Source organism: Phalangium opilio, unplaced genomic scaffold, assembly GCF_054372755.1.
Source record: "Phalangium opilio isolate 3A_F unplaced genomic scaffold, DU_Popi_V2 ptg000011l_1, whole genome shotgun sequence".
Lineage (NCBI taxonomy): Eukaryota > Metazoa > Arthropoda > Arachnida > Opiliones > Phalangiidae > Phalangium > Phalangium opilio.
This window is the reverse complement of record NW_028324147.1, coordinates 3,410,866-3,429,161: the sequence shown is the minus strand read 5'-3', so window position 1 is coordinate 3,429,161 and position 18,296 is coordinate 3,410,866. Positions and strand designations below refer to the sequence as shown.

Below are 18,296 nucleotides of genomic sequence, written 5' to 3'. Positions count from 1 at the left end.
TGTTCGAACAGCTCTGTTGATTTTAAAAGTTATCAATATTATTTAAGCCTAAAACATTTAAAATGAATTCGACCACTTTTTCCTCTCTGTTTTTATAAATTTCCTTCAAGATACGACGCACGATACATTATTCAAAGTTTGAACCAACCAAAGAGCAGACGTTTCAGAGCCTATTTTAAAATTTTAAAGCTTATAGAATCAACCTTTCACATTCCCTTTAAGTTTAAACGTTGTTAGGGACAACCAATTTCTAATAGAGATTCGCGCCTCTTTCCATGTGCTCTTTCTAGTTCGGGAAATATCTCTAAAGCTACCCACAGTTACGGCAAATGGGGTAACTACACTGTCAGAGCTTTAATTAAAATCCCTGGTTTGAGGACTCGTGTTATACAAGTACAACCAACAATTCGCGTAGTGGAACCGATTCAACGACTTAAAATTAGTTCAAGACAAATTGCAATAACACCGTCTGAAAATATCACATTGGAAGTTCAATTCTGGCGAGGTTCGGACGTCGTCTTTAACGTCAGTTTCGATGACGGGTCCTTTGTCGTTGAGAAACCGGAAATTAACGCGTTTCCGGTTACCATGTCCTTGTTCACTCACCAATACCTTAATGGTAATTAAATTATTTTAAAAGTACTTTGATGTTCTCAATTACAAAAGTACTATTCGAAAACAAAAACCAGTTGGTGTATATAGACCCAGCGTCTTGGCTATCAACCTTTTGGGCACTGTTAAGGTTTACCTGATGCAAGAACTAATAGTCCAATTACCACCGATGGATTTGAAACTCCAGGAGCATTACGTTACAAAGAAAAACGTCTCGGTTGAAATGGAAGTAAAGATTTCCTCAGGGACTAATGTCTCTTACGACTGGTTCTTGGGGGATCGTTTCTGGATGAGTACCTCGGGGTCAAAGGTGAATCTGAATTTCCCGCGTACGGGGATGTACAGGATAGCTGTCGAAGCGTACAACTACGTGACTGATCAAGGGGCGGATGGACGGGTCAATAGGCCAAAGGTCGAGACACGAGTTTATGTTCTGGACATCTTGAGGAATGTTCGAATTTGTCTGATTAAGGAAGACAACTCCGAAACGTGCGAAGGTGATGTCGAGGAACTTGACTTGCCATTGGAAGAAAAACTGGTATTTAAAAGCAGGGTTGAACCAGACAGTGAAAAGGTTCTAAAAGTCATTTGGAATCTTGGAAATACCGTGAAAAATACTGCCTCAACTATGTTGCAACACAAGTTCAAGGACCCAGGAAGGTGAGATTGTAAAACACTTTACATATCCGCTTGATAAGATGGATGGGTGGGTATGACGTTAGATTGGGCTTGATAAGGGACTATTCACTATTTTAACGGACTAGCTATAGGCCCACAAATGTTACTTATAATATTTTTTATATATATTTTAAAAAAAGGTTGAATTTTTCTTACCATTAATAATAGGCTGGCATACGAAAAAAATACGAAATAAAAAAAAAATTGACCTAGATTATTTTAAAATTCATTTCTTAGATATTCTATAAACGTAACGGTCGATAACATCGTCAGTAAAGTTACATCGGGCACTTTTAAAATACGTTTAATTCAAAAACTGCAAAATTTGACCAATATTAAACACGACGGGACCGTTTTGAGACATGAAGTTGCAGTTTTTCACGCGCTTTTCTGGCATGGTAGTGATTTGGAATTCTTGTGGGATTTTGGTGATGGTTCCGTTATTGAGAATGGAACTACTTCTGTTAGTCAACATTCCTTCAACGAGTAAGCAAAAAAACTAAATCGTGAAGATATTAATCAATCATTTAAATTAATATAAATACTTAAATATGATTAGAACTGGGGAATATTTCATAACCGTTACGGCGTGGAACAAATTTAGTCGGGCTAATTTCACTACCAATATCTTTGTCCTTGATAAACCATGTCCTAAACCGATCTTGGAAATTATTGAACAATGTCGAAATCAACAGGTAATTTAAACTAATTTTAAAATTAGTTTAAATGCCTCTGTAGATTAAATAAACCCTTTTTTTTTCTCTACTAAATTTCAGTTACACTTAACTGACCCTTTACAAGTCGAAATTGACTTAAGCGTTACTTGTAAATGTCAATTACCAGTCACCTTTCATTGGTCGATTGTTGACAGAGACAACGACGCGGTAAATCTACCGGAACGTCTTTTGTCTAAACGAAACCTGTATTTGTCTCCTGGGGTTTTGCAACCCGGTGTTTATAAGATCTCAATCAAAGTGTCGTTACCCGATACGATTATTTACGCCGAAGCTTCTACCGAGGTCAAAGTTGAACCGTTACCATTAATAGCGCGGATAGATGGAGGGTTAACGCGTCGAGTTGGTAGATTGGATACCGTTGTCTTTGACGCCAGTGTCAGTCAATTACCTGATGGAATCGATACCGAAATTGAGTAAGTACTTTTGAAGAATGTCTGTTGGTTTGTTTGTCCTGTGTCGAAATATTAACGGGTTATTCGTGGTGAAATAGATTCAAATGGTCATGCCGCGCACTACGCGTTCAAATCCCGTCATGTTTTAAACGCAACTTTGATTTAAAATCAGTTCAAAACTTTACCATCCCAGTTGAGGAGTTTAGTATAAGCAGTAGTTCCTACATTATGTCCTTAACCATAACAAATCACGAGGAAACTAGTTCAACTTCTACTGTAATTGAGATAGACAATGAGGAATCGAATTTATTAAAGTAAGGGAGACCTTAGTTAGTTTTAGAAAATATATCAATCATTAAATATTCTAATTTACATTAGACTTGAAATATCGGGTAATGTTAACAATAACGAAGTTAGCGATTCACAAATGGTTAAATTGGAAGCCAAGTGTATTGGTTGTGAGGATGACCTGGACTACCAATGGGTAGTATGGCTTGTTGAGGACGGTTACCATCAACTTGAACCCGGTTAGTTACTTAGTGAATTAATTAATCTAATTTAAATCTAATTATAATTTAAAAAACCCACAAAATTAATTTTAACCCTATAGACGTTTATGATTGCACTTGCACTGAGGGTACCGCTCATAATATAATTGAAAACGTAATTCAACCATCTGTTTACGATAAACATGACGCGAATATGACATCCATCGGTAAGAATTAATTTTTTTAAAAACGTTTCTCGAAGGAATACTGATGCTAATTAGTTAAAGATCACTTAGATGTCTTATTACCGACGTTCCCCAATTTTACACTCTTCTCGGAGTTGAATACAACCAGATCGAAACGCGACACCAGAAGTAAATCTTCTGAAAAGTCAAGTAATGGTAGAAAGACTACTACGTATTCCATGAACAATTACCCAGTTGAACATATCCCATACGTTTTACCAAAAACTCCAGGTATTTAGAGGCGCGGCAATCTTTTCAATTAGAACTATCATCAAGTTTCAAATTATATCTTACCTTGTAATTAGACTACCAATTTCCACCACATTTGAATGTAACCGATGAAGGATTGCCTGGAGAAGGTGGTAGCGCGCGTGCAAGAGAACACAGTATGTTGTACATAAAGATAATGTTGAGGTTTACCTACTTAACTTATACCCATCTTAACATGAACTCTGTATAGCCGATATTGATAAAACTGTTGATAAAGTGGGTGAAGGTAGCGGGGATAAATGTAAGTTGTACTTAAGTACTTCAATGATAGAACAAGCGAACTTAAACTTAGTATTGTCAACAGTTCATATTGACACCCGGAAAGAGGTTAGGGATGAAACGATTGACCCCGATGAACCGCATATTCTTCATAGACCTCGAGTTCAATTGAGTTTATATAGAAATGAAACCACAACCGGACTTAATACCAAGTACTTGGTTATTAAAAAAGGAGTTCTTAAGCCATCCTCAACGTATATTGTTTCTGTCAATGTCAGAGGTCAAGGTAGGGCATTTTTTTTGTTGTAAATTTGATGTATTGTTAAGCCTATTTAATTCAAACTTTAAAATAGACTCTGGTAAGTCCGGTGCGGCTATGAGTTACTTTAAAGTAGCGCCAGGACCAGCGAATGGACGGTGTTCGGTCGCGCCAGTTGAAGGAATTGCATTGGAGACCACTTTCCGTTTGCATTGTTTGGAGTGGAAGAGTGAAAAGCGACCTTTAACCTACGTCATATATTTCTCGTTGGAAATTAACGGACCTAAATATCCCTTATATTCCGGGTTTAACCCTAACGCGAAGTTCTATCTACCATCGGGAGTCGAAAGCCGAAATTATACTCGTAAGTTCTTGTCTTTTATTATTGTTTTTAGTCTTTTATTTGTTAAGCCTAATTAAAATATGGCGCCGGTTTCAGTTACACTTCATTTAAAAATCAAAGATAATTTCGGTACGGAAACGCGCGTTTGCGATATCGAAACACGAGTCATTAAGCCTATTTTAAGAAGTAATACTTACGTAACGGATGAAGGGTTTAAAAAGTTAACAACTGAACGGAACGTCCAAGGCGTTTTGAGTTACATCTTGATCGATTCGTTGAATTACCCTGGTCAGTTGGTTGTCAAAGATGGGTTAAAGTTATTACAAAGAGCAGTTGGTTTGGAAACATCGGTAATAAGTTTATGGCGTAATGTTTTTAATTTAAATCTGAGCGTGTTAATTAACTAATTCTATCGCGTTTAGTTCGAAGTCGCGCAATATCTAACGGTACTTAGCAATCTGGTAACGTCCGGGAAAGACCTTACAGCGGAGGAATTACGGATGGCCACGGAATTGGTGTTCAACAGTGTCTCGGTGCTGCCCAAGAGCCAAATTAAAACGGTGTCCCATGCAGTTTTGATGGCCATTTTTAAAATTTTGAACTCAAGCACCGAATTAGATGATTCCACTGATTGGAGACTTCGAGAAACGTACGTCAACACACGAGAACAATTACTTAACTTAATGGACAACTTAACAGATGTAAGTATAACAAAATTTGAAATCCTTAGGTTTTTTTCTCCTTATTGTTAAACGTTGGTATTAGTTCAACGCGTTACTGTTTGTCGAAGACCCTGTTGAACTCTCCATACCTGAAATCGCGGTATCTTACGGTTACTTAAGTCAAGAAAAGTTACCATTCACAATGATGGTCGGTCCCGTGAAACTATTCTATTTGGAAGTAAATGATACTACCGAAGTTTCCACGATGATGAACAAGTACTTCAACTTAATTTTGTTCGGATATTACTCGGACTCGAGGTTTCCAGTAAACCAAGTACTTATAACCAATATTTCCGTCGGTTCTTACGGCCAAGTGACTTCTGAATTTACAGCCCAATTTCCGCGATACCTGACGGTTAGTTAATTGCACGCAATTTAGTCTTAACTTTAAAATTATCTTACACGTGGATGGGTTTATGGATTTCTTGTTAGAAGGACAACATTTCCATTTTAAGACACGGTTTTATCAACGTTCACAACTTTAATTTGACCCATGAACTCGTCAATGAATCGCTAAGCGTCATAGTTCATCTGGAAAATGAGTTGGATAATCCCCTCGTCGTTATGTTAGGGTAAGTGCTTAATTTAATTTTAATTATTATTTCTCAACACTTGAACGATGTATTATGCGTTTGCCCGGTGTGCCCGGAACTTTGTCTCAACCTGATATTAAAATTTAAAGGTGAGCAAAGTTTCAGGTGTGTTGGGTTCCCGCCAAAATCACCGTCTGTGATACTTCGGGTCTTTTCTATTTTCATTTAATTTCTTTATTAAAATATTAATAATCTAGTATTAAAGTGTTTGTTTTATTGCTAATTTAAAAGTCTTAGTGAAGTTTATAGGGTTTTTAATACATCTAGGCCTAAATCTTTCTTATAGGAGTTACTTATTTCGTAATAAGCCTTATTCCTGATCAGCGCCATCTACCCATAGCGGTGACTTTGAGAACTACTGTAAGCGGCAAGCCAATCAGATGTCGCTAAAATCTGGTGACGTCATTTTTGGTAAGACCCGAGAGTGCCAGTCAGTGACGTCACCAGATTTTAGCGACATCTGATTGGCTTGCCGCTTACAGTAGTTCTCAAAGTCACCGCTATGGGTAGGTGGCGCTGATCAGGAATAAGGCTAATTAAGTTTGGAAAATGATTATTTGGTTTATTTTCTATTATTTATTAAAATAATAACAATTTAGTATTTAAATGTTTGTTTTATTGCTAACTTGAAGTCGTAGTAGGATTTTTAATGCATCTAGAAGTTAATCTTTTAACTTAAGACATCGTAATTAAGTTTGGAAAATGATTTTGTAACTTAATCCCATTCTTCGCCCACCTGAAAGCTTGTCTCAACCTGGTTATCTTTAGGTGAGCAAAGTTTCAGGTGTGTGAAAGAGAGGGATTCCATCGTCGATATTTTCCGTCCCACGATTATATTTAATTTAATTTAAAATCCCTTTAAATTAAGTATTTATCTAATATTAACTTAATTAATTATTGTATAGTTTGTCCAACGATATCAGACCAAACTCTCAACTGGTCTCCAAGACCCTGACGCGTAGTTATGGATTCGTTAACCTCTTTATTCCAGCTGGTTTAATTAAACGTAAGATTAGTCGTGACATGATCATAGTTTAAAACTTGGACTTAAGCCTTGGCCTTAATTAGATGACAGTCAACCACACGTCATAATCGCGCCTGTTAAGTACGCCAATGGTGAAAGAGAATCTCAATCGCCCGAATCCCTCAAGTACCGGATATCAATTGCTAGTCAAGTTTGCCTAAGTAGAGTTGACGATACTTGGACTAATAATGATCGGGCTTGTCGCGTTTTGGAGTCAGTAACCAATGAGAGTCAAGTTACTTGCAGGTGATTTGAGTTGAACTGGTTCTCAATCAGGGGTTTGTGGATAAGTACAATTTAGTAAATACGAACGCGTTACGGTTCTCTTCGCCCAGGTGTTCGACTACTTACCCTATTGGATTGGTCACTTGGTCACCTACACTCCAATTAACGGAGGAAGCCATTGACGACATTCTGGGGTCTTATTACAACCCGACGCCATTGGTTTTGTTCGCACTTGTGATCCTGGTTTACGGGATTTTTCTGCGAAAAACTTATCAGTTAGATCAACGTAACGCCCAACATTGCCTCTTGAATGAGCTGAAAGAAAATAAATCGTGGGAGGGTTACTTTTATTTCGTTTCTGTCCGAACGGGACCCTTTTTGGAAGCTGGGACAACAGCATCGGTAAATTAAGTTATTATTATAATTATTAGAAAAAATTCTCGGTAAATTAAGTTTTAAACGTATTTTAATCGCAATTATATTAAATTTAAAGACTATTGTTGCTGTAAAACGTTTCAGGTTTATCTTGTTCTTCATGGAGATCGTGGTTATTCAACAGCCAAGTGTCTTTCGACACCAGCAACATTCCAGAGGTCATCACGTGACAATTTTTTGTTCGGGTAATATCACAATTTTATATTTTTTTTGCATTTATGCAAGATGTTGCTGCACCTGAAACTTTGCTCAAATTAGTTGTTAAGCTTAAATCGCTTTTGTGCTTTGATATAAATAAATAAATAAATAAATAAATAAAAGATGTTTGTTTGTTTAAAATTCGTTGTTTTATTTCGCTAATTCATTTAATTAGCGCGGAAAAATGTTTGGGAAAGATTTGGAAGGTTCAAGTGTGGCATAACAATGCCGGAAGTAGTCCATCTTGGTACTTGCAAGATCTATCAGTTGTAGATTTAATAAATGGTAAGTTTAGTGAGTTTGAATGTCAAAAGTAGGCTTAGTGAGTTTGAATGTCAAAAGTAGGCTTAGTGAGTTTGAATGTCAAAAGTAGGCTTAGTGAGTTTGAATGTCAAAAGTAGGCTTAGTGAGTTTGAATGTCAAAAGTAGGCTTAGTGAGTTTGAATGTCAAAAGTAGGCTTAGTGAGTTTGAATGTCAAAAGTAGGCTTAGTGAGTTTGAATGTCAAAAGTAGTCTTAGTGAGTTTGAATGTCAAAAGTAGTCTTAGTTGGTTTTTAAAGACCCCGCGAAACTCGCTAAGTATAATTATGCCCTTCCTCAAGGGGACCGATACCAATTCAACTGTGACAAGTGGTTGTCAGTTGAAGAGGAAGATGGTTTGATTGAACGTGAATTACTTGCAGAGGAGAGTAACCCGCCATTTTCAAAGGTAGGGTTACCATTTTACTGTGTTTACGCAAGTCAAACTAAGATTAACATTTGACAGATGTTTCGCAAAACTCTGTCCTACGTTTTACCCAATCATCATTTATGGAGCTCTGTTTTTTCGGCCCCATCTTGGTCAGTTTTCAATCATTCTCAGAGGCTGACTTGTTGTCTGTCCACCATTTTTACGTCTTCGGCCCTTTGCGCTCTCGGTACTGATTATTTACGGGTACGGTGGTGGTTTAAACAATGGCAAATAGAGATAACAGAACGTGAGGTCGTTGACCTTTACGACGCTAAGCCTAACTTTCTTTAATCTCTAATTGCAGTCGATTTTAGTTTAGTTAAATTTCACATGAGAAAGGTTAATTTTCTAAAACATATTCCTTAGATTCCCAATCAAGAAATCGTATCGGGAATTCCGTGGCAAAGCTTAGTGGTTTCCGTTGTATCTTCCATCGCGTCTTTCATCTTCCACTCGCAGTTAATTAGCGCGACGCGTCACGTTCGCTACAGGAAACCATCTTTGTTCGGTCGATGTCGCGCGCCATTGGTGGACTGTATATGGTGTTCATGGTGGTGGTGTTGGTTAAGAGCCAAGAGGACAAGTCAAGGAGGTTCTGGTCGGTCGTCTTCACCATCGATTCTCATGGACGAACTCATGGATAGCGATTCCGAATACCAAGACGGTGTTTCAACCGAAACGGACTCCGATAGATCGGACGATTTTGAGGAAGATATAGAACTGTCCGAGTTCAACAGAAACCATGATCGAGGAGTTGAATCTTCGGGAATGTCTTTACATCTACGATTCTTGAATGGTGGAGGACGCGAAAGAGTGGTAACTCTTTCCGATATAAGCTGTAAGTAAAGATTTTTCAGAGCTGGTAAGTGATTTTTAGGGATTATTGGTTTAAAACTAACAGCTCAAAGATCTGGACAAACATCGAGCGGTTTTGAAGATTGGCTTCCCGAAGCTAACGACGATACTTCACCAGTTCTGGAAGAGGACACCATTTCCGAAAAGGATGATGACCGAAAACGTTTGCCTCAGTGTTTTTTGCACCTCAGTTGGGTCTTCCTGATACTAATCATCGTCATTGCATCTTTCATTACTTTTAAATGTATCAATCGGTGAGTAGTTAAGCCTTGCCAAACGTTTTAAGCCAAGGCTTAGCAATTTAATTAATCATATCCATTAGATTAAATTCCATCCAAGTGTTTTTATGGTTGACTTCATGGTGTTTCGCTGTCATGTTGGACGTTGCAATATGGCAACCACTAATGGTACTTAACTTTAAAGCTTTATAGAAGTACTTGAAGTTAATGCGGCGCTTTGTATTTGCGCAGGTTTTAAGCATTAGCGTAATTACTAGCGTTACAGCTTATTGCGCTAAAGAAAGTTGCATCGTGGACTATTGCTCCAAAGCTTTGAAATTAGCGATGAAAAAATGTAAAGAAAGACAACTCTACCAAGAATCATTTTGTCAACCAAGGTCACGAGGTTTGACCTATAACCGTCCGCCATCCGAGTACAAGTTAATTCAAGCTCGACAACAAGCAGCCAAGTTTAGAGTGGCGTCATTTTTTATTAAGTACGCTAGCTTTTATTTCTTATTAAGTCTTAATGTTTTCATTAATTATCATCAATTAAATTAATTAAATTTTAGGAACAGTTTCTGCAGCGTATTTATCGGGGCTTTATTGTTGTCCTTGGTTATTTGCGATCCACCTTCTGATTACTTTGAATTGCGAAGGTCCATCACCCTATTCGTACAAAGGTATATATAAAGCGTATAACATTTTTAGCTTAATTTCTTAATTATCTACTAACTTTAATTAGATCATTTATGGGTGGATTTAAAACATTTTCACAATTTAAAAACTGGCATATATTGAATATGTCCGCGTTTATGAGTGAATTCCCAACCAATACCAACTGCGAAGTCGCGGGTCAACCTCAATTTGAACTGAATCTTTTTAAAAACGTTTCAACTTTAGAATTTTTACTCTTCAATCCTCCAACTAATTTATTTAGGTCCGTATAATATTTAATATTTAATATTTTACGTTTAATATACTATTAGTTAATTTAATCTACTTATTTTATTATTAGTTTCGTTTATATTAACTTAAATTACCCATCATTACCCTCGATGCAAATGGATTTGGATATTTCAATTGCCTGGTTGAAAGAAACGGATTCCAGTCAACTCGGTTACAACGTGACAGAGGTTTTATTTATCTGCCTGATATTCTGGATTATAAAACTAGAGTGTTGGCGGGTTTTCAAGAATCAAAATTCTTATTGGAAGAATTTCTCGAATGTGTTAAAGGTAGGTTACAGTAGGATATTACGTAACGCGTAGTTTTTTCTTAACAAGCTGGTTAAGGACGCAAAATATATTTTCACTTAATTCATTTCAATATTCATTTTTCTCGTTCTTTTAGGTTTTATTCTGCGTAACGGGGTGCGCGTATTTTGGTACATTAATATATCAATCGTATATGACTGAGTCCATTTTCCTAAGTTTAAAAAATGGCAAATTTAAGAACTTAGTCGATGTCCGTCCATTAGCGTTTTGTGATTGGGTAAGTTCGCTCGAAATATCTTTTATTATATATATTCTAGAAAAAAACAAGTCACGAAAATCATTTCGTATTAACTATGTGTGTGGTTGTTAAAGGGATCTTGTATTATATATTCTGGAGAAAACAAGTCACGAAAATCGTTTCGTATTAGCTACGTGTGGTTGGGGTGGGATCTTGCATTCTAGACAAAACAAGTCACGAAAATCGTTTCGTATTAGCTACGTGTGGTTGGGGTGGGATCTTGTATTCTAGACAAAACAAGTCACGAAAATCGTTTCGTATTATCTACGTGTGGAGGGGTTGGGATCTAGAGAAAACAAAGTCACGAAAATTGTTTCGTATTATCTACGTGTGGAGGGGTTGGGATCTAGAGAAAACAAGTCACGAAAATCGTTTCGTTTTAGCTACGTGTGGAGGGGTTGGGATCTAGAGAAAACAAGTCACGAAAATCGTTTCGTTTTAGCTACGTGTGGTTGGGGTGGGATCTTGTATTCTAGACAAAACAAGTCACGAAAATCGTTTCGTATTATCTACGTGTGGAGGGGTTAGGATCTAGAGGAAACAAGTCACGAAAATCGTTTCGTTTTAGCTACGTGTGGTTGGGGTGGGATCTTGTATTCTAGACAAAACAAGTCACGAAAATCGTTTCGTATTATCTACGTGTGGAGGGGTTAGGATCTAGAGGAAACAAGTCACGAAAATCGTTTCGTATTGTCTACGTGTGGTTGGGGTGGGATCTTGTATTCTAGACAAAACAAGTCACGAAAATCATTTCGTATTATCTACGTGTGGAGGGGTTGGGATCTAGAGAAAACAAATTTAAGTCACGAAAATTGTTTCGTATTATCTACGTGTGGAGGGGTTGGGATCTAGAGAAAACAAGTCACGAAAATCGTTTCGTATTAGCTACGTGTGGTTGGGGTGGGATCTTGCATTCTAGACAAAACAAGTCACGAAAATCGTTTCGTATTAGCTACGTGTGGTTGGGGTGGGATCTTGTATTCTAGACAAAACAAGTCACGAAAATCGTTTCGTATTATCTACGTGTGGAGGGGTTGGGATCTAGAGAAAACAAAGTCACGAAAATTGTTTCGTATTATCTACGTGTGGAGGGGTTGGGATCTAGAGAAAACAAGTCACGAAAATCGTTTCGTTTTAGCTACGTGTGGAGGGGTTGGGATCTAGAGAAAACAAGTCACGAAAATCGTTTCGTTTTAGCTACGTGTGGTTGGGGTGGGATCTTGTATTCTAGACAAAACAAGTCACGAAAATCGTTTCGTATTATCTACGTGTGGAGGGGTTAGGATCTAGAGGAAACAAGTCACGAAAATCGTTTCGTTTTAGCTACGTGTGGTTGGGGTGGGATCTTGTATTCTAGACAAAACAAGTCACGAAAATCGTTTCGTATTATCTACGTGTGGAGGGGTTAGGATCTAGAGGAAACAAGTCACGAAAATCGTTTCGTATTGTCTACGTGTGGTTGGGGTGGGATCTTGTATTCTAGACAAAACAAGTCACGAAAATCATTTCGTATTATCTACGTGTGGAGGGGTTGGGATCTAGAGAAAACAAATTTAAGTCACGAAAATTGTTTCGTATTATCTACGTGTGGAGGGGTTGGGATCTAGAGAAAACAAGTCACGAAAATCGTTTCGTTTTAGCTACGTGTGGTTGGGGTGGGATCTTGTATTCTAGACAAAACAAGTCACGAAAATTGTTTCGTATTATTTACGTGTGGTCGGGGTGGGATCTTGTATTCTAGAGAAAACAAGTCATGAAAATCATTTTGTATGATCTACGTGTGGTTGGGGTGGGAAGGTCAAGCGCAAGATCTGATTATTACATAATCATAATTAGCTAAAAAATAATTATTTATAACAGTTAAGAAGAAGTCTAAGAGGAACGCTCCTATTCACTCACATTTTAAATTGCTTCGATTTCCTGAAATTCCATCCTTTGTTAGAGAAATTCGTTAAGGCCATCGCTGCAATTTGGAAACAGTTGCTTTGTCTTATGGTAAGTCACTAATCATGTCAGTAAGAACTTTCGTTATAACAGGATATGTTAAAAATATATATGTGTTCATTCATTGTTCAGGTTATATGGTGTTTTTTCTTGTTCGGAATCGTGATAGTTCAAAAGTTACTTCTGTCTGACGTTGAAACGTCTAACCACGTGACCTCCACGGTCAATATTATAAACTCGAAGCGCTCAAAACAAAGGGATCATCGTTACATTTTAACATCGCTTTTTTACGCCATAACAATTTCTATAACGTTTCTAGCATTGGGATTTGTTAGTTATTTTGTTATTTACTCAATTATTAATTATTGAATCATTGAAAAAGGTCTAAAACCCGCAACTTTTCTCTGTCCAGGTGAGAGCGGCTTTGGTAACTTCCTTCCAAAGAGCCAAAACCAAAAGAGGAGAAGCACCGTTTTCCCCTAAAGTTGCCAAGAAAGTCATAGGAAATATTTTGCGCCCGAAGAAGCTCAATACTGTCTCTAAAATTGAATCGAATAAATTACCACTGGTAAGTAACTCTAATTGTTCTATTTAATTTTAAGAAACCCCAATTGTTCCGTTTAATTTCAAGAAACCCCGTGTTCCATTTAATTTCAAGAAACCCCGTGTTCCATTTAATTTCAAGAAACCCTAATTGTTCCATTTAATTTCAAGAAACCCTAATTGTTCCGATTAATTTCAAGAAACCCTAATTGTTCCGTTTAATTTCAAGAAACCCTAATTGTTCCATTTAATTTCAAGAAACCCAAAGCATTCCGTTTAATTTCAAGAAACCCAAAGCATTCCGTTTAATTTCAAGAAACCCAAAGCATTCCATTTAATTTCAAGAAACCCCGTGTTCCATTTAATTTCAAGAAACCCAAAGCATTCCATTTAATTTCAAGAAACCCCGTGTTCCATTTAATTTCAAGAAACCCAAAGCATTCCATTTAATTTCAAGAAACCCCGTGTTCCATTTAATTTCAAGAAACCCAAAGCATTCCATTTAATTTCAAGAAACCCAAAGCATTCCATTTAATTTCAAGAAACCCCGTGTTCCATTTAATTTTAAGAAACCCCGTGTTCCATTTAATTTCAAGAAACCCCGTGTTCCATTTAATTTCAAGAAACCCAAAGCATTCCATTTAATTTCAAGAAACCCCGTGTTCCATTTAATTTCAAGAAACCCAAAGCATTCCATTTAATTTTAAGAAACTAATTAATTTTAGCTAATTCTAAAAAAAATGTACTTATACGCTCGCTAGGAATTCTTACTTTTTCAATTGGACACTATGGTCAACGAACTAATTGAAAAAGCCAACAAACTTTTCGCCTCCAAGGAAACCAAGTTCGAGACTGACGTGGCGGAGGAAAATATGATACGAGACGGCGAGATGTAAGATCGACTATTACTTCTTGTTTTTCTTCTTAATTGTGAAATTAGGATTCTAGTATATCAAGGTTATTCTGGTATTTTCTTTAATATAGGTTGGATTTAACGCCGCGATGGAATGGACTCTCGTACAAAACGTCATCGGGACATAACGTCGAGAAGTCTTCGGAACTTCCGGATGATTGTCAATTTTCAGTCTTTACACGACGTCCATCTGTGGTAGCGGCGGAAAACTCTAGCGGCGAATTGCATTCTCGCGTCATCTTCAGAGTGCGAAAGACGTATCCCATTCAAATGTCCAATTCACTCGATCGCGGTTCCGATTCGGAGGAATCTCTTGCCTTTGATTCAAACGTGCATATCAGAAGAACGCAATCCAAAGGAAAGGGAAAAAACGGTATTATGCAAATGACTTTAGAAAATTTAACTAATTCATCCGCGAGCTGATTTTTTTGAAATTAAAAAGAAATAAAAAATATATGTATTTTAATAAGTTTTTTGATAAATAAATTTTAATGATTCATCCAAGCAAGGGTGGAATCCTTTTTTCAGCTCTCGTTCGAGATAGGGAGTTGCCTATCCTATAGCGTGAAAACAAATTTCCGCACGAGCGTTCTTTATCCATGGTGCCAACCATAGACATTATAATAAAATACATTTTTAAAGTATCTCCATGGATAAAGGATGCCCGTGAGGAAATGTGTTTTCACTCTACAGGATAGGCAACTCCCTATCTCGGACGACAGCTTATTCTGTATATACTTTGTTACAACTTCGATTGGCAGCACGCGCAAACCTAGGTTTCTATGTAACGTAGCTTTGTACGTGCTGTCAAGAGACAAAAAACTACTCCATATTGCAACAACCCATGTTTGAAAGTGGATTATCACACCGTTGACGTGTCAAACTTTCAACTGAAATTTCCCTTGATGAAATTTTATTGTAGTGACAACGAAAGAACCCATAAAATTGCCATAAATGTAGTTTTGTCTCTTTAAATACTAGGCTACTCCATTGTGACAAGAAATAATTCCGTGGAGTAGTTTTTTTGGAGTAAACACAGAAGCTTCATTAAATTGCCTTAAATGCATTTGTGACTCATAAAATAATGCTCTATGTCGGCATAGCCGCTCAACGCTTCATGGGCGAATCACGGAGCTTCTAATACAATAGCTCCGTGGGCGAATAGACACTGGCATAGCGCACTCACGCACGCAATATCATGCGCTACATTGTTGAGAGCGTGATTGAGTGCGCCTTCAGAATTAAGTCGTCGTCTGCTCAAGGACAGTTGGAGCCTGGTTTCACGACTGGGCGTAACGCTGGATAAAATAATCCGGATTTGGTCATTTATTAAGGTTTTTACCATAATTTTTGATCGTTTTTGAAGTGGAAATGTTTGTCTATTAATTTCAATTTAAAATAGTCAATGAAACTCTGTGCAAATCAAGCTAAACTGTGGGTTCGTAAATTGCGTCAACATCGTTAGGCTTAGTGTGGCGAAGGGGCCAAGCCTTTGATTCGTAAATTGCGTCAACGAGGTTAGGCTTAGTGTGGCAAAGGCCTAGCCTTTAGTAAGTACTACTATGTTTCAAGTTTTCAACTTTAAAATCTTAAATTTTTCAAAATCAAGAGTATAAGCGATACAAGGTTATTAATCAAGCCGTGTAAACGTAGGGAAATTGTCTAGTCAGTATTGGATGTTGCGGTATTGGTGAACTTTGGCTTTAATGATCGCTTTAATTTTGGCCTCCGTTTTGGCAAATGTAAGGTTAGTTTCTCTAAGCTAGGTGTAAACTTTCTGTTCTACGATTTTTAAGGGAAAACGTTCAGATTCACCTTTCAGATGAATAGTTTGCGGCTCAAATGGGTGAACCCCTGTTTTCTCCTTTATTTGTCAAAAGTTGTTGATAGATTAAGAATGCAATTTTTAAATTGTGGAAATTTATTGTAAACTGACCCTTCTTTTAAGTTAGCTTAATTAATTTATTCGAAAGTTATTGTGAGATATTTTTGTCATTTTAAGCCACTTAGATGGCCGGAAATGTTTTAACTCCTATTGAAAGTGCCACAGTTAGAACATTTTTGAAAGATCAATCTGAATAGTTTTAATTAACTTAACTTATTGCTAATTGAGCCTTCAAGTGAAACTTAGTTGATATTTTGGTACCAAACTATGGAGGCAATTCTTAAAAAGCGAGTTATCACTGCTTTTCGATCCAGGTTTGATGGCGCCTATTAATAATCGTTGGTGTAAATATGGGTGTCCGGCCCGTTTGTTTTCACCGTAACAAGTTATTTTGCCCTCGAAATGGCGTTTTTGAAAGAATTTAGAAGTTTAGTTTGGGAATTTAGATTTGATTGGAGTTTTTAGCAAGTTCTAAGGACTTTTAGCTTTGGTCGCTTATGATAAAATGGCACTGTTTTCACGAGTAACATTTATTTCATACTTAGTCTAAATATTTGAAATTAATCTTATTAAATTTTTGAATCTTAGTTAAACTTTCTAGTTAATTGTACCGTTCGTGGTCCCACTATTCAATCTTTTTAGTCGGTTTAAAAGTAATTCAAAATGATTATTTATGCCCTTAATTGTTAAATATTTCAAGATTGACCCTAAACCGTGTTTTTACCGATATGATATTTATTTTTCTAATTACGTTAAATGATTTATTTGAATGTGAAATTAATGTTATTCTAAAAATACCTGTGCCATTTAAGATGATGATAATTTTAAATTGTATTTGATTGTTTGAATTGAACAGATTTTATTTTATTTTAGCTATCATCTGTTTCCAAAGGAGCAATTTATGTTGGAATCTAGAATGAATATCTATTATTTGACAAAATAGCATGCAATATTAATCAGGCCAATGATCCCATTACAATTCTATTCTTAATTCAGGTCTACACTTTGATTTTACGCGTTTAAAGGGAATCTCACTAGAAAAAGTATTTGGAAAGCGCGTGAATCATTAGTGCGTAGCAATTATGCAATTATAAGGGTACTTAGTTTATTATTTATTATTCTATTTATTTTTAGAAGGGAAAGCGCTTGTGTCCTTTTCATTTTAGGGATATTTTTTGCGCCAGGATATAAATAAAATGCTCAATTATGGAATAGGTGAACATTGGTCCTAGCCCTCCCTTTTGAGAATAATGAACGTAATCAGGATTGTAAGGGTGAGATTCCCTTTGCGGTATTTAGTTATCTAGTTTATGGTTTTAACTATAAATATTTTTAGAGGAAAAGCGTTTGGCAACTCGTTGAGGGAGTTTTGTAGGATCTAAATAAATTTCTGATTTATGTTTAAGGTTGCTTATACGCTTTGTCCTTTAAAAGTAAACACGATTTTAAGCGGGTTTAAGGCAAGGCTTAGCTTTTTATGGTATTATTTTACTTCCCCATACTAAGGCATTTAGTTTAATGTTACGCATCTGCTATTTATGTCAAATAATAGTCATTTATTTTATGCCTGAACATTTTACGTTACATCATGCAAGAATATTCAAGTGGATGTTCATATTAAGGTATTTAATTTCAAGTTATTCGTGTGCGTTTTTCCAAATAATGAGTCGAATTTTTCTTGTGCAGGAAGAAGTGGACGACAGCGAGTGGACTCTCATTGGAAATCCCATGCTGTGGACGACAGCGAGTGGACTCTCATTGGAAATCCCATGCTATGGACGTCTGCGAGTGGACTCTCACTGGAAATCCCATGCTATGGACGTCTGCGAGTGGACTCTCATTGGAAATCCCATGCTATGGACGTCTGCGAGTGGACTCTCATTGGAAATCCCATGCTAAGGACGAAGTTTCCTGGTTTTGGGGGCTCTACAGCGGGCCTTAGTTTAAATTTAATAATTCCCGAGTCAAACAGGGACTTGTTAAATTTAAATTGGGCTCGCAAGGCTTACTTTGGGGGTGGTAGCTTAAGTTTAAAATTTAAGTTTCGATATTGGGGAAGGAACAAAAATAGTCGAAAAACACTTAGGGTAGTTTTTTGACCTTTTTGTGCATATTTTTATGATTTTTTTTATTAATTTTTTATAAAATTTCAATTTTTTGTATAAAAAAATATTCTTTGTATAAAAAATAATTTTTTTAATGCTTTTATTTTCTTTTTATTAAGTAAAAAGCTTTAAAAAAGGGGTCAAAAAT

The 18,296-nt window shown here is 36.7% G+C and overlaps 1 protein-coding gene and 2 long non-coding RNA genes across 5 annotated transcripts in view; 2 read left to right on the top strand and 1 right to left on the bottom strand.

Annotated features, from left to right (window-relative positions):
• Positions 1-14,666, top strand: part of LOC149709904 (uncharacterized) — a 380,702-nt gene extending 366,036 nt beyond the window's left edge. The window contains exons 16-52 of one of the 2 annotated variants that reach the window (XM_089858152.1): positions 291-619; positions 690-1,272; positions 1,528-1,776; positions 1,850-1,985; positions 2,067-2,440; positions 2,518-2,733; positions 2,798-2,946; positions 3,030-3,134; positions 3,204-3,383; positions 3,458-3,538; positions 3,613-3,663; positions 3,727-3,927; positions 3,995-4,264; positions 4,340-4,593; positions 4,666-4,944; positions 5,009-5,320; positions 5,398-5,537; positions 6,464-6,564; positions 6,627-6,828; positions 6,918-7,209; positions 7,327-7,427; positions 7,616-7,725; positions 8,043-8,149; positions 8,207-8,374; positions 8,537-9,008; positions 9,072-9,279; positions 9,348-9,432; positions 9,496-9,740; positions 9,816-9,926; positions 9,989-10,183; positions 10,262-10,481; positions 10,597-10,737; positions 12,619-12,753; positions 12,835-13,032; positions 13,115-13,270; positions 14,007-14,137; positions 14,230-14,666. In XM_089858152.1, coding sequence (XP_089714278.1) covers positions 291-619; positions 690-1,272; positions 1,528-1,776; positions 1,850-1,985; positions 2,067-2,440; positions 2,518-2,733; positions 2,798-2,946; positions 3,030-3,134; positions 3,204-3,383; positions 3,458-3,538; positions 3,613-3,663; positions 3,727-3,927; positions 3,995-4,264; positions 4,340-4,593; positions 4,666-4,944; positions 5,009-5,320; positions 5,398-5,537; positions 6,464-6,564; positions 6,627-6,828; positions 6,918-7,209; positions 7,327-7,427; positions 7,616-7,725; positions 8,043-8,149; positions 8,207-8,374; positions 8,537-9,008; positions 9,072-9,279; positions 9,348-9,432; positions 9,496-9,740; positions 9,816-9,926; positions 9,989-10,183; positions 10,262-10,481; positions 10,597-10,737; positions 12,619-12,753; positions 12,835-13,032; positions 13,115-13,270; positions 14,007-14,137; positions 14,230-14,581 — 7,639 coding nt within the window. In that variant the 3' untranslated portion in view covers positions 14,582-14,666. Of the gene's footprint in view, positions 1-290; positions 620-689; positions 1,273-1,527; positions 1,777-1,849; positions 1,986-2,066; positions 2,441-2,517; positions 2,734-2,797; positions 2,947-3,029; positions 3,135-3,194; positions 3,384-3,457; positions 3,539-3,612; positions 3,664-3,726; positions 3,928-3,994; positions 4,265-4,339; positions 4,594-4,665; positions 4,945-5,008; positions 5,321-5,397; positions 5,538-6,463; positions 6,565-6,626; positions 6,829-6,917; positions 7,210-7,326; positions 7,428-7,615; positions 7,726-8,042; positions 8,150-8,206; positions 8,375-8,536; positions 9,009-9,071; positions 9,280-9,347; positions 9,433-9,495; positions 9,741-9,815; positions 9,927-9,988; positions 10,184-10,261; positions 10,482-10,596; positions 10,738-12,618; positions 12,754-12,834; positions 13,033-13,114; positions 13,271-14,006; positions 14,138-14,229 lie in introns of both variants that reach the window. The other variant, XM_089858151.1, reaches the window with a different exon arrangement.
• On the bottom strand, positions 8,865-15,279 carry LOC149709903 (uncharacterized). Its single transcript, XR_016376283.1, has 3 exons — positions 14,897-15,279; positions 9,070-14,577; positions 8,865-9,006 (listed from the first exon to the last, which is right to left on the bottom strand). It is a non-coding gene; the product is annotated as an uncharacterized LOC149709903 (long non-coding RNA).
• Positions 15,280-15,322: 43 nt separating this feature from the next.
• Positions 15,323-18,285, top strand: LOC149709902 (uncharacterized). Of its 2 annotated transcripts, XR_016376278.1 has the most exons (4): positions 15,323-15,479; positions 15,561-15,708; positions 16,917-17,665; positions 17,730-18,285. It is a non-coding gene; the product is annotated as an uncharacterized LOC149709902 (long non-coding RNA). The 2 variants fall into 2 exon arrangements; XR_016376277.1 differs by lacking the exons at positions 16,917-17,665; positions 17,730-18,285 and adding an exon at positions 15,812-16,267 and having other exon boundaries at positions 15,327-15,479.
• Positions 18,286-18,296: the final 11 nt, after the last annotated feature.